Raw genomic sequence first — 13574 nt, forward strand, 5'->3', positions numbered from 1 at the left:
GATCTGGGGAGACCAGATAGTGGCCTTACAGTCAGTACCTAAAGGGGACCTACAGGAAAGCTAAGGAGGGACTCTGTCAGGGAATGTAGTTATAGGACAAGTGGTAATGGCTTTAAACTAAAAGAGGGTAGGTTTAGATTAGACGTTAGGAAGAAGTTCTTTACTCAGAGGGTGGTGAGGCCCTGGCACAGGCTGCCCAGAGCAGCTGCGGATGCCCCATCCCTGGAGGTGTTCAAGGCCAGGCTGGATGGGGCTTTGGGCAACCTGGTGTGGTGGGAGGTGACCCTGCCCATGGCAGGGGGTTGGAAGCAGGTGATCTTTAAGGGCCCTTCCAACCCAAACCAAGCATTGGAAGATGCATCCAGCTTCATTAGGTTGTGCTTGTCATGCATCAAGGGCCACCTACACGGGTTCATCAAGCTACAGTGGTGCATGAAGGGGGGAAAACAGTAGTGTGAGCTAACAGTGCTCTGCACTAATGCTTAATGTAGAAGCATGTGGCCTCAAGTACAGTTTACTTGTCCTCCCTCTCGAGTCGCACAACCCCTGCTTGGTACGTGACGAGAGAGCATGAGGGCCGGCCCTGCCCTGCCCTGTCCTGCACGCCCTTGGAGTGGCGGCTGGCTCCGTGCACTAATGAGGCCCCAGGCAGCCAGCAGCTGACAGACGCTGCTGAAGTGGGCTCTGAGGAGAGCAAAAGAATGACTTGCAGGTAGAAATGAAGCGATACAGATCTGCAGCCCGTGGGCCTCAGTGTAAAGATGATCCCACCGGGTTGCAATGGCCGTCAGCAGAGTTAACCTTCTGCCCTAATCACAATCATTAAATTCTCGCTAACGCCCCTGTCCTATGTATGTCCAAACAGCTCTGTTCTCTGTCACCTCCCCTCACGGTAAGCCCAGCTCCCCACCGCCACAGCTCTCATTAACGCCGCTCTGGCTGGCTGATGAGGCGAGTGGCAGCCTGCTCAGGAGCCCAGATGAGTTTTGTGGACAGCAGGGGATGTTTATCCAACATGGAGGGGATGAAAGTACAAACAAAGAGCGGCTGCACAATTACTCAGGCATCGCGCAGGGCCACTCTCATTAAAGACAGTCTCCCTGACAGGAATTAATCTGAAGTGACAACCCAGTGAGCTAAATTAGCACATGGGTCCGGGCTTGGCTGGGTGCAAATCGCAGGGGTCTGTCTGCCAGGTAGGGCTGAGCCGGTTCCACAGAGGGGAAAGGCAGGAAGGTGTTAATCTGGCCTTCTTCTGCCCAAGTCTACCCAGGAAGGTGCAGGGGAAACGGCAGCCTCAGGTCTCCTCGAGGGGCACAATGAAGATTAAACTCCCCTTCTGCACCAATACCTTCTCCTTCCTCTTTCTCCGGCAGCCTCAGGTCACAGATGGGTTCCAGCTCATTACGTGCACAGTAATTCTGCCACTATCCCCTGCAACCGTAACCACCAGCCCAGCTCAGATCTTTCCTCCAGGATGCAACCTGCTTGCAGTATTAGATGGCTTCTCATTTCTCTTTAATGTTAGAGCAGAGCTCTGGGAGGGGATAAAATACACAGAGAGAAACAAGCAACTTAAAAGGCTTTTTATTTTTTAAGCAAAGATCTGGTTTGAGGAGGCTGCTTTGAATCCCCAAGCAACGAAAAGCATTTTCAGTTGGAGTGCAGTGGCTCAGTGCCTTTCCATGCTACAAGAGCACAGGGAAGAAAAAAGCTGACCAAGCAATCACCCCAAAGCCTTCTGGATCAGCCCACAACCAAATGACCCAAGGCTGTGGACTCATTAAATTCGCTGGCTACAGTGAAGTAAGACAGACGGCATTTGGAGCAGTTGCCTTGGAGCAAGAAAGGGAAAACCTCCCAAACCCCCAGAACAGCCATCTGTGAGGCTCCTGCAGCTCTTCAATGGGGAAGTTTTCCCCATGGAATTGGCACTCGACGCTACGCCACTGCCTAGCCCACCTGACTGATGCACTCCAGGAAATTACAGCCTATTTACCAAGACACACAACAAAGGCTTTACAAGAAGCTTGCTCCACAATGCTATCGTATGTGCTTTGCCTGGGTCAGTGGCTCCAAGCTGTCAGGCTGTTTATTAGGTTTTAATCTAAGGTTAATTCTTATTCTACTGGAACTGGTGCGTCTGCTGTGACACTCAGCCTGCGCCGCGGTGCTGGGAACAATCGGCTCCTATGGAAATACACCTGTCTGTGTTGCTGGAAGCCCCCATGCATTACTTAGGAAACCAAATTCCCCCAGACTGCTTGAAAACCCCACAGGAATGCCCAGCCAGCCAGTGGAAGCTGTTGAACAGGGAGAGTTGGAAGAGCACAGCACCAACCAATTAATAAGCAGCACTTTTGCTCTCACCCAGCCCCGTTTTCAGCAGCTGCAGCAAACAAATTTAATTCAAGGGTTCCCAGGTGCCTTGCAAAGCATTCTGCGACTTAGGGATCTTCACATTACATATGCCAAGAGCTCTTCAAGCAAACTGGGGAGAGCAAAAGGAAAACCAGCAAAGCATGTCACTGTCAGTGGGCATCCCAGCTGGCTGCTCTTTGGATATCAGCTCAGCAATAGTTAACTTCCCCCCGGACAGCCCCTCACCACCCAGCAGGTACCCTGAGAGGTGTGCTGTTCGATTCTCCTTCATCCTTAGGATACAGAAGAGCACTTGGCCACGGAGACCAGTGAGCTCCCACAGGGCTGGAGGAGGAGCTGGCTGGGTAAACTTTCATCAGCTTGATGATGACAATAAATCAATAAATAAATCAACTACCTGTAATGTTCCCCGCCCCCTCCCCCCCCCCCCCCCCCCTTTTTTTTTTTAGTCTGGGGAGAATATCCACTTCAATCCCAGCTCTCTGGGAGGGTTTTCGTGCCACCCCAGCTAGAACCTGGAAGCCATTGCATCCAGTGAGGATGGTGCACAGGCAACCAGTGGCTCTCCATGAGATGCAAGTGGCTTTGTAGGAGGGCCAGGAGACATGAACACCCTTTCCAGACTGTTTCCTGCTTGTGCTCAACAGAGTTTGGTAACAAATCTCCCCTGCTGCTTCCTTGCTCTGCTGTCCCTTATTCAGATTCAAGCCACCAAGATGGGAACTGCAGCCATTTCTAAGAGCTTGCCCATACATGAGATTGGATTACAGCAGGGTCACAGTACAACACTCCTCCAAAATACACCACTCAAGAGTCAATACGATGTAGTGCTGCTGCACAAGAAACATTAACAGCAATAACTGACAGGGTGTGAACAAAATCAAAAGGTTTAACTTTCACGGGCACTCAGCTTCCTTTATGTCATAAAGCAGAAATGTGGCTTTTCCTTCTCTTAATCCCTTTCAGGAGGAGCTGAATGAGGACAAGATCCAAGATTACTTTTAGGCACTATGCAAGAGGAAAAAAAACTCAATATCACTGGAGAAAGATAAAAATCACAAATTAGTTTGTTGAGTTTCTGTGCTGATAATAGCAAAACTTGGCTAACGGGGAAGGGGTACTATGACAAACTGCCTTCATTATTAGAGGCTCCCCTGTGTCCTGCATTATTATTAAGCACTGACAATGTGCTCTGCGCTGTATGAATAACAAACAAAGGCTGTCCCACCCCAGAGAGCTCACAAGCAAACGGAGACATAAAACTGAAGCCTACTGTGCAGAACTAGAGGAGAGAGACACTGGGATCTTTTTAATTATTTTGTTTTCTATCTGCAGTAAACAAACTTCTTACAAAATGCATTTGCTTCCAAGCTACTACTGAATGGCAAGAACCGCCAATTTTAAGTGTCCCCATTTTTAGAATGTGTTGAATGCAGGCACTTTGCTGAGCTTGGATGAAAGTACATGGCAATCCTGTTAGGTTAATGTGCTCTTTAAAACCATCAGACTCTTACCTAACCTTCTCCAACCAGTGATCTCTTCAATGTTCCCTCAGTTCACTCCCCACCCCACCCGCCCCAGCTCTGGCGTGATTTCTGTTCAGATTCAGAAAACCTTGAAACCCACTTCTCTTCCCCTGCAGAGTTTATATAGTCCCAATAGCTTCATTACTGAGACAGTATGAAAGCCCTTTTGCAACACAAACAGACACTGACTTTTTCCTGCAGTTCCTGCCTGGAGAGCTCTTCAGCTTATTCCCTTTATTTCATACAAGTGGGGAGGGTAGAATTCCACTTGCTTGAATCTTTGGCCTATAAAATCTCTAAAACCCACTAATGACTGTGGGCTTTTGTTCATATTAAAACCCCCTTCAGAACACTGAGCATTAACAGTCCAAGGGGAGGCAGTGGGGCTTTGAAAGCTCTCGATTGTACCCAACACCTGACTTAATGAACACTGAGCTGTGTACTCAGCCTGTCTCTCCCATTCAGCGGGGAAGGCATAAGTCTATCAAGGTCTGGCAGTTTCCCCAACTACAGCTCTTAATCAGCAAGGAGGCATTGATGGAGCTGCTTTCTGAGGTTCTCTTCCCAAGAGCACGCACTGAGGCTCCAGAAGAGCAGACCTTACCTGCCTGACTTCCAGGCGATACTTGAGGATGGGATCCACAGCATCAGGCTCCTTCTGTGTCCACTGCAAGATGTAAGAGTAATTCTTGGATTGCTTCTGGCTCAAGGTGGGGTTGGGAGTATCATAGTAAAACTCTGGGCTGTAAGCTTTTGCTGAAGGAAAAAAACAAAAGGAGGAAAGTAAAGAGTGGGATGGAAGGGGAACATAAATTACAAAAAGATGCGGTGCGAGTGGAAGGGGACTGCTCACCCAATTTGCTTTTGACATGGCAAATCCCTTTAATATTCCACCTGGAGTTGCATTGACATGCTAAACTGTTCATGGCATCTTTCTCTGTGGATCACTACTACTTTCCCAGCCTAACCTACTGGGAGGGTTCACAGACCCATAACACCAGTGGGGCATGACCAACACCCAGCTGGGGAACAGCTTCAGTACTCCAGCTGGAACCAGCTCTCATATTTGTCTTGCTTTTGTAGTTTGGATTGAGGTAACAGCTTTAAACTGGCACTTCTCCTCTTTCATCTGCTGCTTCACAGAGTCCCCTGCTAACAATCCCTGAAGAAAGATCATTTGGCCAGTAGGTCATAGGAAAAGCATTATTTATCGCACAGGGACCACGGCATTTAAAAGGAGACCTTGCTCCTTCTGCATCTCCCCTGCCCTGGCAGCACAGTGCTCCAGCCTCTTTGTAACGTGACGGTCACCTCTGCAGCAAAGGGGATGCTGACCTCAGCCAGGGTGAAAACAGCAGGAGCTTTGGCAAGGGCAGAGATGTCTTTTCTAAACCCACCTCTCCTCTTAAAAACAGAGGGCAGCAGGAGGAAAAGAAACACAGAAGAAACAATGTACTGGAGAGAAATTGGATGGTTCAGAGAATAAGGGATTTCCCATAATTTCCCCAGCTGCTGCTGTCCCGAACCAGTAACAAACAGGGCTTGAAAGCTGGCCACCTGCAAAGCTCATCCAATTTTCTGGAAGTGACTGAGAGCCCTCCCTGGCATTGCCCTGCCAAAAACTGCCCCAAAATGCTGCCACAAGGCAATGCTGGCTGCAGCCCAGTGGGCAGCAGGCATGGCTGGACACCAGGAGGACAGCAAACTTAAGCTTGTACAGAGAGATCCTACAGGCTCAGGCATTCTCCTTCCCCATTATATGACAAGACTCTCCCAAAATGTCACCATGTCCACGTGGATGAATTTTGGCTTAGGTGTTGCACCCAGCTCCTGAGAGTGAGTCAAGAACAACTTGAGGTCTTACCCCAAATGGGTCTGTTTGAGATTACCTTCCCTTCTCCCTTTGCAATTCAATTTTTGGGAGGTTCTGGGCAAGGCAGGAGCTGGCCCTGAACCCAAAGCCTCCTTTCTGAGGTCAGGTCCAATCTGGACCTGCACAGAGCAGAACCATGCAGAGCAAAGCAGACACAAACAGCATCTCCCCAAGCAGTCTGCCACACCTTGCCACTTGAATCATGGGCCCTGCCATTCAGTGTGGTTATAATTAGGCTCGAAAGGATTCAATGTTTATTTTTTATGAACTCAGATGGATAATATTGATGTTTATTTCCAAGTCCTTTTTTTCTTATTATTTTTATTGACTTGAATTTTTGCACAAGCAAGAAGTTCAGAACCACCTCAGAGACTAATTGCTGCTTATTCAACTTGTATTGACTGTGGAAGTCAAGCTTCATAATGGATTCAGAAATAAAATCAGAACTGATGATAATCATAATCTTGCATGATATTAATTCCTTATTAATTGACTCTAAAATAGAAATAGAAGCTAAAAAAAAATCCTTCCAATAGAAAGGAAGCACATCAAAATACTTTTGGAACTTCCTTTCTGGAAACTTTTACCATTGCCAGAAAGTTTTGTCTTTTTCTTTCAGCTGACAGGAAGAGCTAAAGGTTATTCACTCAGTCTTTCAGGGCTTTTCTGAGCTTGCAGATAGATAGTGGGAGAGCAGCTGGTGACCAGTATGGGTGGCCCTGATAACTTGCTCAAGGGAGTGGGTTGGATGCCTCACTATTCTTTCAAAATATTACCAAAAAAAGCTAATCTCCCATCCACAGAAGAAACTAATCCCATCCAATAGACCTTGGCAGGTTTATGTACTCTGTTTCCAGTCTGTCTGAACGCCTCACAGTCACAACTGAGTCACTGCCTCCCCATCAGACAGGAAGGTTCACGGACCTTCTTTCACAGAACAGAAACAAAAAGCGACTATGCTGTTCCTCCACAGAGGAAGTCTGTAGCAGATGTGAATTTAAACTAGAGCTCAAGTGCCCTAGTCCAGCCACTGGATTATTTTTCAGGTTGCTCTAGAGGTTCAGAAGGTCTAATTGATTTGTAGCTGTGCAGGACACAGGCAGAGACATTTGGAGCTGAAAAGCCAGCATCAGCTATCAACACCTTGGAAAAAGAGGAAAGATGCAGAAAAACATATGCTTGCAGCTTTCCAGATGCAGGCTCTGTAGGGATGACCACTGCTTTCTGCTGAGGGGATCTTGCCATGGGGGACATGCCATGGCACATAGGATGGCAGTGTGTACTTGTTACTACTTCCAGCAAGAAACTGAGAACCTGGGAGCGTTCCTGAACTTGTTAAGAACAAAGTTCACCCTGACGGATGGCTGATAGCGAGATATGGTTTGCCATGTAGTTAGGGAGATGAGAGTTGCAAGCATATGAAGAAAGATTAGGTAGCCAAGGCTCTGAATCGTAATCCACTGCCAGACAAATTTTGGGAGACACCCACAGTTGAGGGTAAGGTCCCGAAAAATGTTCCACAGAATAGAAATGGTTTGGGTTGCCCCATTCCTGAGAGCATCTCAGAGTTACAGCATAACTGAGCTTTTCCAGACCCTAGGAAAGATTTAAAGATTTGCTTTAAAGTCTGACCTCTTTGCATATTATTTATTCTCTCTTTCTCTCTCTCTCTCATTTTTTTTTTCCCCACTCCTGTCTTGACATGTTTTATAAATTGGCCCTATTCTGGAAAAACAATATTTTGGCTGAATTTACTGTTTATTAAGGCAACTTCATCTGAGAGCTTGTCTAGAATCTGGTGCCCAAGTCAATTCTGAGGTCATGGGAAAAACAGATTTAATGATCAGTTAGAGAGGCTAGGTCAGATGTGTGGTTTTAGATGCTATAACTCTGCCATCCCTCTCTGCAGTTGCAGGTGCTAGAAAGCAGCTCTGGTGCATGCTGGAAAAACAAAGCAAAACAAAACAAAACTGAGCAGTAAATCCAATAGTACTAGTATCCAACCCCAGATCATGTTTGTCTTAGCAGACATTGTGATTCAAAGACAGCCTGGAGTCACAGGGAAGGTGTAGGAATACGTGGTACTATTGGTTTGTTTGTTTCAGAGGGGAAATTAGATGTTTTTGGAGACTGCTGGCAGGATGTAGAGCCTTTCAATCATCCTTGGTCAATACTTACCTACCAAGCTTGAAAATACTACTACCAAGCCTGAAAGCTGATGACAGCCTCAAGTTTTAGTCTTTCAGGCAAATTTCTAAATACTGCTAACATACAACAAAGGCTGGCACTAACTGCCCTGGGTCCATCCCAGACTTGAAAATGATGGAGACACAAATCCCTGTGGGCTTACAGAAAGTCACCCCTCCTGAACACGATGCCTTGTACAAAGGAGGCAGCAGAAGTGGGACACGCTGCTTGTACCAGCATTTACTGGGATCAAGCTTCCCACCTCTGTGCCCCCATCTCACATCTCGCTCCCACGTGCGCTCTGGGACTTACCAGACACCTGGAAGAGGCAGGCGGAGACCCCCACGTCATTGGAAATGCTGCACTCGTAGTTCCCGCTGGTCTCCCGGCTCACGCTGTCCACCTTCAGCTCCGAGTAGTCCTGCTGCTCCGCCGGGGGCTGCGCCAGGAGGGTCCCGTTGAAGCGCCAGACCGAGGTGGCCACCTTCATGGGGCTGCCCTTCAGCATGGTGCAGCGCAGGGTGACGCTGCGCCCCACGCCCTGGCGCACGTCCTGGAAGGCTGGCTCCACCACCGGCGGGACTGGGGACCGAACAGAGCAACAGACAGGGGTGTCATCAGGGGACAGCCACCTCGCGCAGCGCGGCCACCACGACACTGCCTCTGAAGAGACAGGTGAAGGTTATTTCCAAGGGGATATTTGTTTTCTATCTGGAGACAGGTTTGTTGGACTGAAAGCAGTGATAACTGCCTGGCATCTCCTTCTGACTGGGCTGGAGCCACCTATCAACTTCCTCCCATTTATTAGGTAGTTTTATTTATTTATTTATTTATTTTAACAAGTTCTCATCCCGTGGGGAGGCTGAGCACATTAGCTTGGGTTCAGTCCCTGGATCCCAACCAGAATAACCTTGGTCCTCATTCTTCATATCCAGCATAAACTGCACCACCCAAGCAGGCAGGTACACTCACAGGCAGTAACACTCATGTCCTTCTCTTCAGTGTCCAACCATCCTACCAGAGACACCATGTTCAGATGGTGAGATGAACATTGTGTGTCCTCAGACCTCACAGGATGTTAGAGGAATATATCAATAAAATACACCAGGGACTGGCTACCAGGACCCTTGGTCCTATTCTAATCTCTGCCAGCAATGCCCTGGTGTCATGAGGTGAATCACTTCTCTCCATGCCAGTTTCTTTGCCAGTTACATGAGAGTGATGATATGTGGATGTCTTCCTAGCAAAGGGGGTTAACTCTTGTTCTTTAGCACTTGCAAAAAATTACAGGAACCTCATGATTTGGGCATGGCTGAGGCAGAGCAAGGAGAAAGTCTGTGTTGGTATTGCTTGGGTCAACAACCTTATTTAACACAGTGGCAGAGGACCTCAGTCTCCACAGCCATCTGGTGGACATGCTTCATATGCAATAAGATCTTAATTAAAACACTGGAGCATGGGAATAACCAGCAACTCTCCCTCTAAAATGAGAAAAGGCTTCCTGAACACAAAGCAGCTGTTAGCCCAAATGGACCAGAGGGAGGACAGATTTATAGCAGCTCCGGCACAATCACAGCTCACCTTCCCTGGGTTCAGAGCACCTGATTTTCCACTGACAACATCCTACAAAGCACCTGTCCCCTCTGAACGTCTGCAGAGCTGCCAAGCAGGGGTCCCCTCCTGCAGCCTGACCCCAGTGAGGCCCTCCTACAGCTCTGTAATACTGGTGACCTCTCCATCAGCCACCATATGGGTCTGCCATGCAGTGTCCTCTCCCTATGGACACCGCCGAATCTGTGGGTATGCCTCCTACGAGCACCTCCTCCACCTGACAGCCCCACTCAGCTGTGGCTGATTGTTTTCTAGGTATCTGTTCTCAGCTCTCAGCCTCTGGGCCCTTCACTGCACTTAAGTGGATTAAAAGCAACCCTTGACTGAGCTCACGTTGCCGTGCTGAGTGGCATGGTCAGCTCATTACAGATGGCTTTGCTAGCAATGTGTCTCAGCGGGTGCTCCAAGCACTGACTTGCCTTTGGCTCGCATGTCTCCCACCTCACGGTGAGAATTATGTGAGAAGTTGTTTGATTAGACCTAGTGCCATGAATGTGTCATCTCCATCCCTAGCTGCTATCCCATTTCTTGGGTCACATCTGCTCCTTAATTGAAGACGGCGGGGTCTCACATTATAATCAAGGCCGGCTGGTGACATAGGGAAAAAAAAAAAAAGGAAAGAAAGAAAAAGAAAAATGGGACAAAAGAGAAAGGAAGGTTTAAAAATAACATGTCACAGCAGCTCCAGATGTGCTCAAAACAATCCACTTCACAAAAGGGAGAGAGAGGAATGGCAGACAAGCACCGCGTGCGGAGCTGAGATAGAGGAAGAGAAAAGGTCTGGACGAGGACAAAGTGTCCCCCCAGGACAAAGTGTCCCCCCCAGGGCCACAGGCTGTGCCCCTCTGTTAGGGAGGGCCTGGGGCTGGGAAAGGGACACAGAGGAGCGGGGCTGGGACCGTCCAGATGCTTCCTTAGGTCCCAGGAACAGCAGGGTGGCCATGGATGCGGAAGATATTTAATCTTCTTCAGCAGGGAAATGGGATTTACTTGGCTTGCATGGGGACAGGCTCAGGACCTATATTACCACCTTGTGAAGGGAATGTACCTACACAGTAAAAACTGGTTATATTTTCTCCTCTTGCCTCTGGCACTAGGAAAAACCCAACAAGCACTGACCATGCAGATGGTCCTGGAGCCCCCGAGTTTTCTGGAGAGAGAGCAGGAGGAGGCCATCCCATGAGCACAAAGGATGGAGCACCACGGCAAGGGGCAGCTGGTGCTGAAGGACGCCGGAGGTTATGAAAGAAATGAATGGTCAACAGCAATTACAGAGCCAGACATCAGCTCTGGCCCCGACAGCTGCTGGGGAGCCCACACTTCTGCAGGTAGGCTACACATAAAAGGGAGACCTGTGACCAAGGCGGGGATTCAGATTGCAAACCCTAGTGGATAACCACATGGCCTTTTCTCATTCTCAGCTTAACACAAAAGAAAGCTTGTTTAAATGAGCTGGTACTCTGACTGCCTCGGAGCAGAGCCCTCCAACACGACTCCTGCACAGATACCCTGGGGGAGCTGCAGGAAATGATAATGATTTTCCAGGTGCCTCTGACACCCAGAGGGAAGCAGCATCCCTGCTGGCTGTAAGGGAACAGATCTGCTGTGCACAGCAATATTGGGCTGTTCTGGCTCACTAAGCTGTTGTGGTGCTCTTTGGGGAGCCTGGGAATCAGACTGAGTTTTTACTGCTTCCAAAGGAGGGCCCTTGTCCAGAGGCTCCTGAAGTGCCTTCCCGTGTCTCCCTGATCTCCAGCACAGGCAGCTGAGGTGCTCTGTTAAGCAGCAGCCACATCCCAGGTGGCAGGTTGCTACACTTGAAGAGGGAGTTAAAAAAAAAAAACAACCAACCCTTTGCATACACAGGGCACCAGGAATCCCTGGTAGGCATCACGGCAAACAAATATAGGCGATTACTGCTTTCTCTCAGCACAGCTTAGCTCTGAAAGAGCTAGTCAGCAGGAGGAGTGATGCAGGGGGTGAAGAGGGCAGCACATTGCTGTTGTAGGCAGCGATGGAGAAGCAAGACTCCTCCGGCAACCTTGTTAAGATGCGGCTGCTGTGAGAAACAAGGCAGGGCAGCCTGCCTTCACAGTAGAATTATTGTGCAACAGAAGAAAACATAATCACTCACCTGCTCGTTAGGAGCAAATCAAATCAGCCCAACACAGGCAACCTACTCCAGTGTGCCAGGCACCAGGATGCAAAGCTGGGCTGCAGGCAGCTCCCTTGCTGTGAGCCCGAGCAGATGCTCTGCTCTGAAGGGGTTGCTAAACTGGCACGGTGTTCACAATGATGAAGGGCAAGAGCAAGGAAAGCACAACAAAGAAGTGTCAAGTGCCAGGGGGTGTTGCTTTGTACCCCAATTAGCTCTCGTTTTCTTGGTTTCATTGGAAATGCAGCACGGAAATGCACTGTCTTGCCAGATGAGTGAGGAAAGCATTGGCCACTGGGCTGTGGCCAAGTCTTCAAACACTTGTTTTAAAAGTCCATTCTTATTTGAGCCTTGTGGAAAGGAGAACTGTTCTTTCTCACAAGACTCAGAGTATTTACTGGAGAGAGCACAGTCTTCGTGCTCTTTTTGTAGAACCTTGTGGTTCTACTAGGGCACAGCTCAGGGAGGGCTACTCTGTGATCCCTGTGATGCCATCTGCTTGCTGCAGGTTTCCACCAAGCTCAGATGCCTCCAGAAGGCACCTACTTGTGTCAAGGATGCTTCATCCACCAAGAATTAAGTCAGAGCACCCCAGGATGGCAGCAATGGACCATGAACAAACACCTTCTACTCTGCCCTCCAGAGTCCAGTCATCATTTACATTTCTATTTAAATCTGGAAAGTACAGCACTTAACATAAGCTATGAAAATAGCAAGCCTTGCTAGGTTAGAAAGCAGCTTGATTTTCAGCAGCTCTCAGCCTAATCTGCTGAATGAGTCCCTCCAAGCTTAGCCATGCAATTACAGCACCAGTGGGACTCCTGCTTGCAGGCTCCACCTCACCCTGTGTGTGTGAGCTCATAATTGACCACTCATTTACAGAATTAAAACTGCAAAGGACACACAGAAAATCTGGTATGAAAGACTGCGCTTTCCGCTTAATTTCAATTATGAGGTGTGTTTTGTTACCCAAAGTGGCTAAATATATCAGACCATAATTATTCTCCAGAAAATAAATCAGCATGGACTGCTATCAAGGCCTTATGGAACATATATGACTCCATCCAACATCCATGTACATTCTGGTAGGTACCCTCCCTGCAGTCGCACTGGATTTATCTAGATAACAAAAGCAATGCCAGCAGAGGGTACCCTTTTTATCCGGTTCCTGGTCCCATAATCTAGGATGCTAGATACGTCACAGGCATCATTCATGATGCTGCACTCTTGCCTTCACAGACAGTAGAAAACTCCATGGTTTGAGTTCCAGGAGAGATCACAGCTCTCCACCCAAACCAGAGGGAAGCTTTTGTGTTGTCACAAGGCTGAGAAGTCACAGCTGAGTAATTCTATTCCCTCCAGTAGCACCCATAATCCACACACCAATAACGCATACCGGGCACCAGCCAAAGCAGTTTTCCATTTGGAAACAAATATCCAACCAATATTTGCAAGCTCAGTCTCCTCTGCTTGTTTCTGAGATATAATTGAGTAGTTAGGAGAGGGGAGATGGAGGAAGGCTAGCTCAACCAATCTGAGCTAAAAGCCAGAATATTTTTCTTTCATCTTCTATGCCTTTTGCCTTTGCACTCCAGTTTCCCCACATATAAAAAGATAAAACGTGTATTTCTGCAAAATACTTGAAAGCCAAGTTGCAAGTATTGTTATTTCAAACAAAACAAATTTATTTGAGTACATTTTCTGCCAGACAAGTGGGTGGAGGAAGGAGAGGAGCAGGGTGCAGAGCAGAGCAGGTTTAGTTCGGTGCTAGTTGACTGCTTTTAAAAGAAGAACAAATGAAATAAATTCACTACCAGCTGTTCTGCTTTGCTCTTCTCTG

General features: G+C 48.1%; 1 protein-coding gene across 3 annotated transcripts in view; it reads right to left on the minus strand.

Annotated features, from left to right (window-relative positions):
• Positions 1 to 13574, minus strand: part of MDGA1 (MAM domain containing glycosylphosphatidylinositol anchor 1) — a 132711-nt gene that overhangs the window by 38267 nt on the left and 80870 nt on the right. For all 3 annotated transcript variants that reach the window (XM_068676567.1, XM_068676566.1, XM_068676568.1), the window contains exons 9-10: positions 8281 to 8550; positions 4513 to 4664 (exon numbers count right to left, since the gene is read on the minus strand). In XM_068676567.1, coding sequence (XP_068532668.1) covers positions 4513 to 4664; positions 8281 to 8550 — 422 coding nt within the window. The remainder of the gene's footprint in view (positions 1 to 4512; positions 4665 to 8280; positions 8551 to 13574) is intronic.

This window comes from Anas acuta, chromosome 3 (genome assembly GCF_963932015.1).
Source record: "Anas acuta chromosome 3, bAnaAcu1.1, whole genome shotgun sequence".
Lineage (NCBI taxonomy): Eukaryota > Metazoa > Chordata > Aves > Anseriformes > Anatidae > Anas > Anas acuta.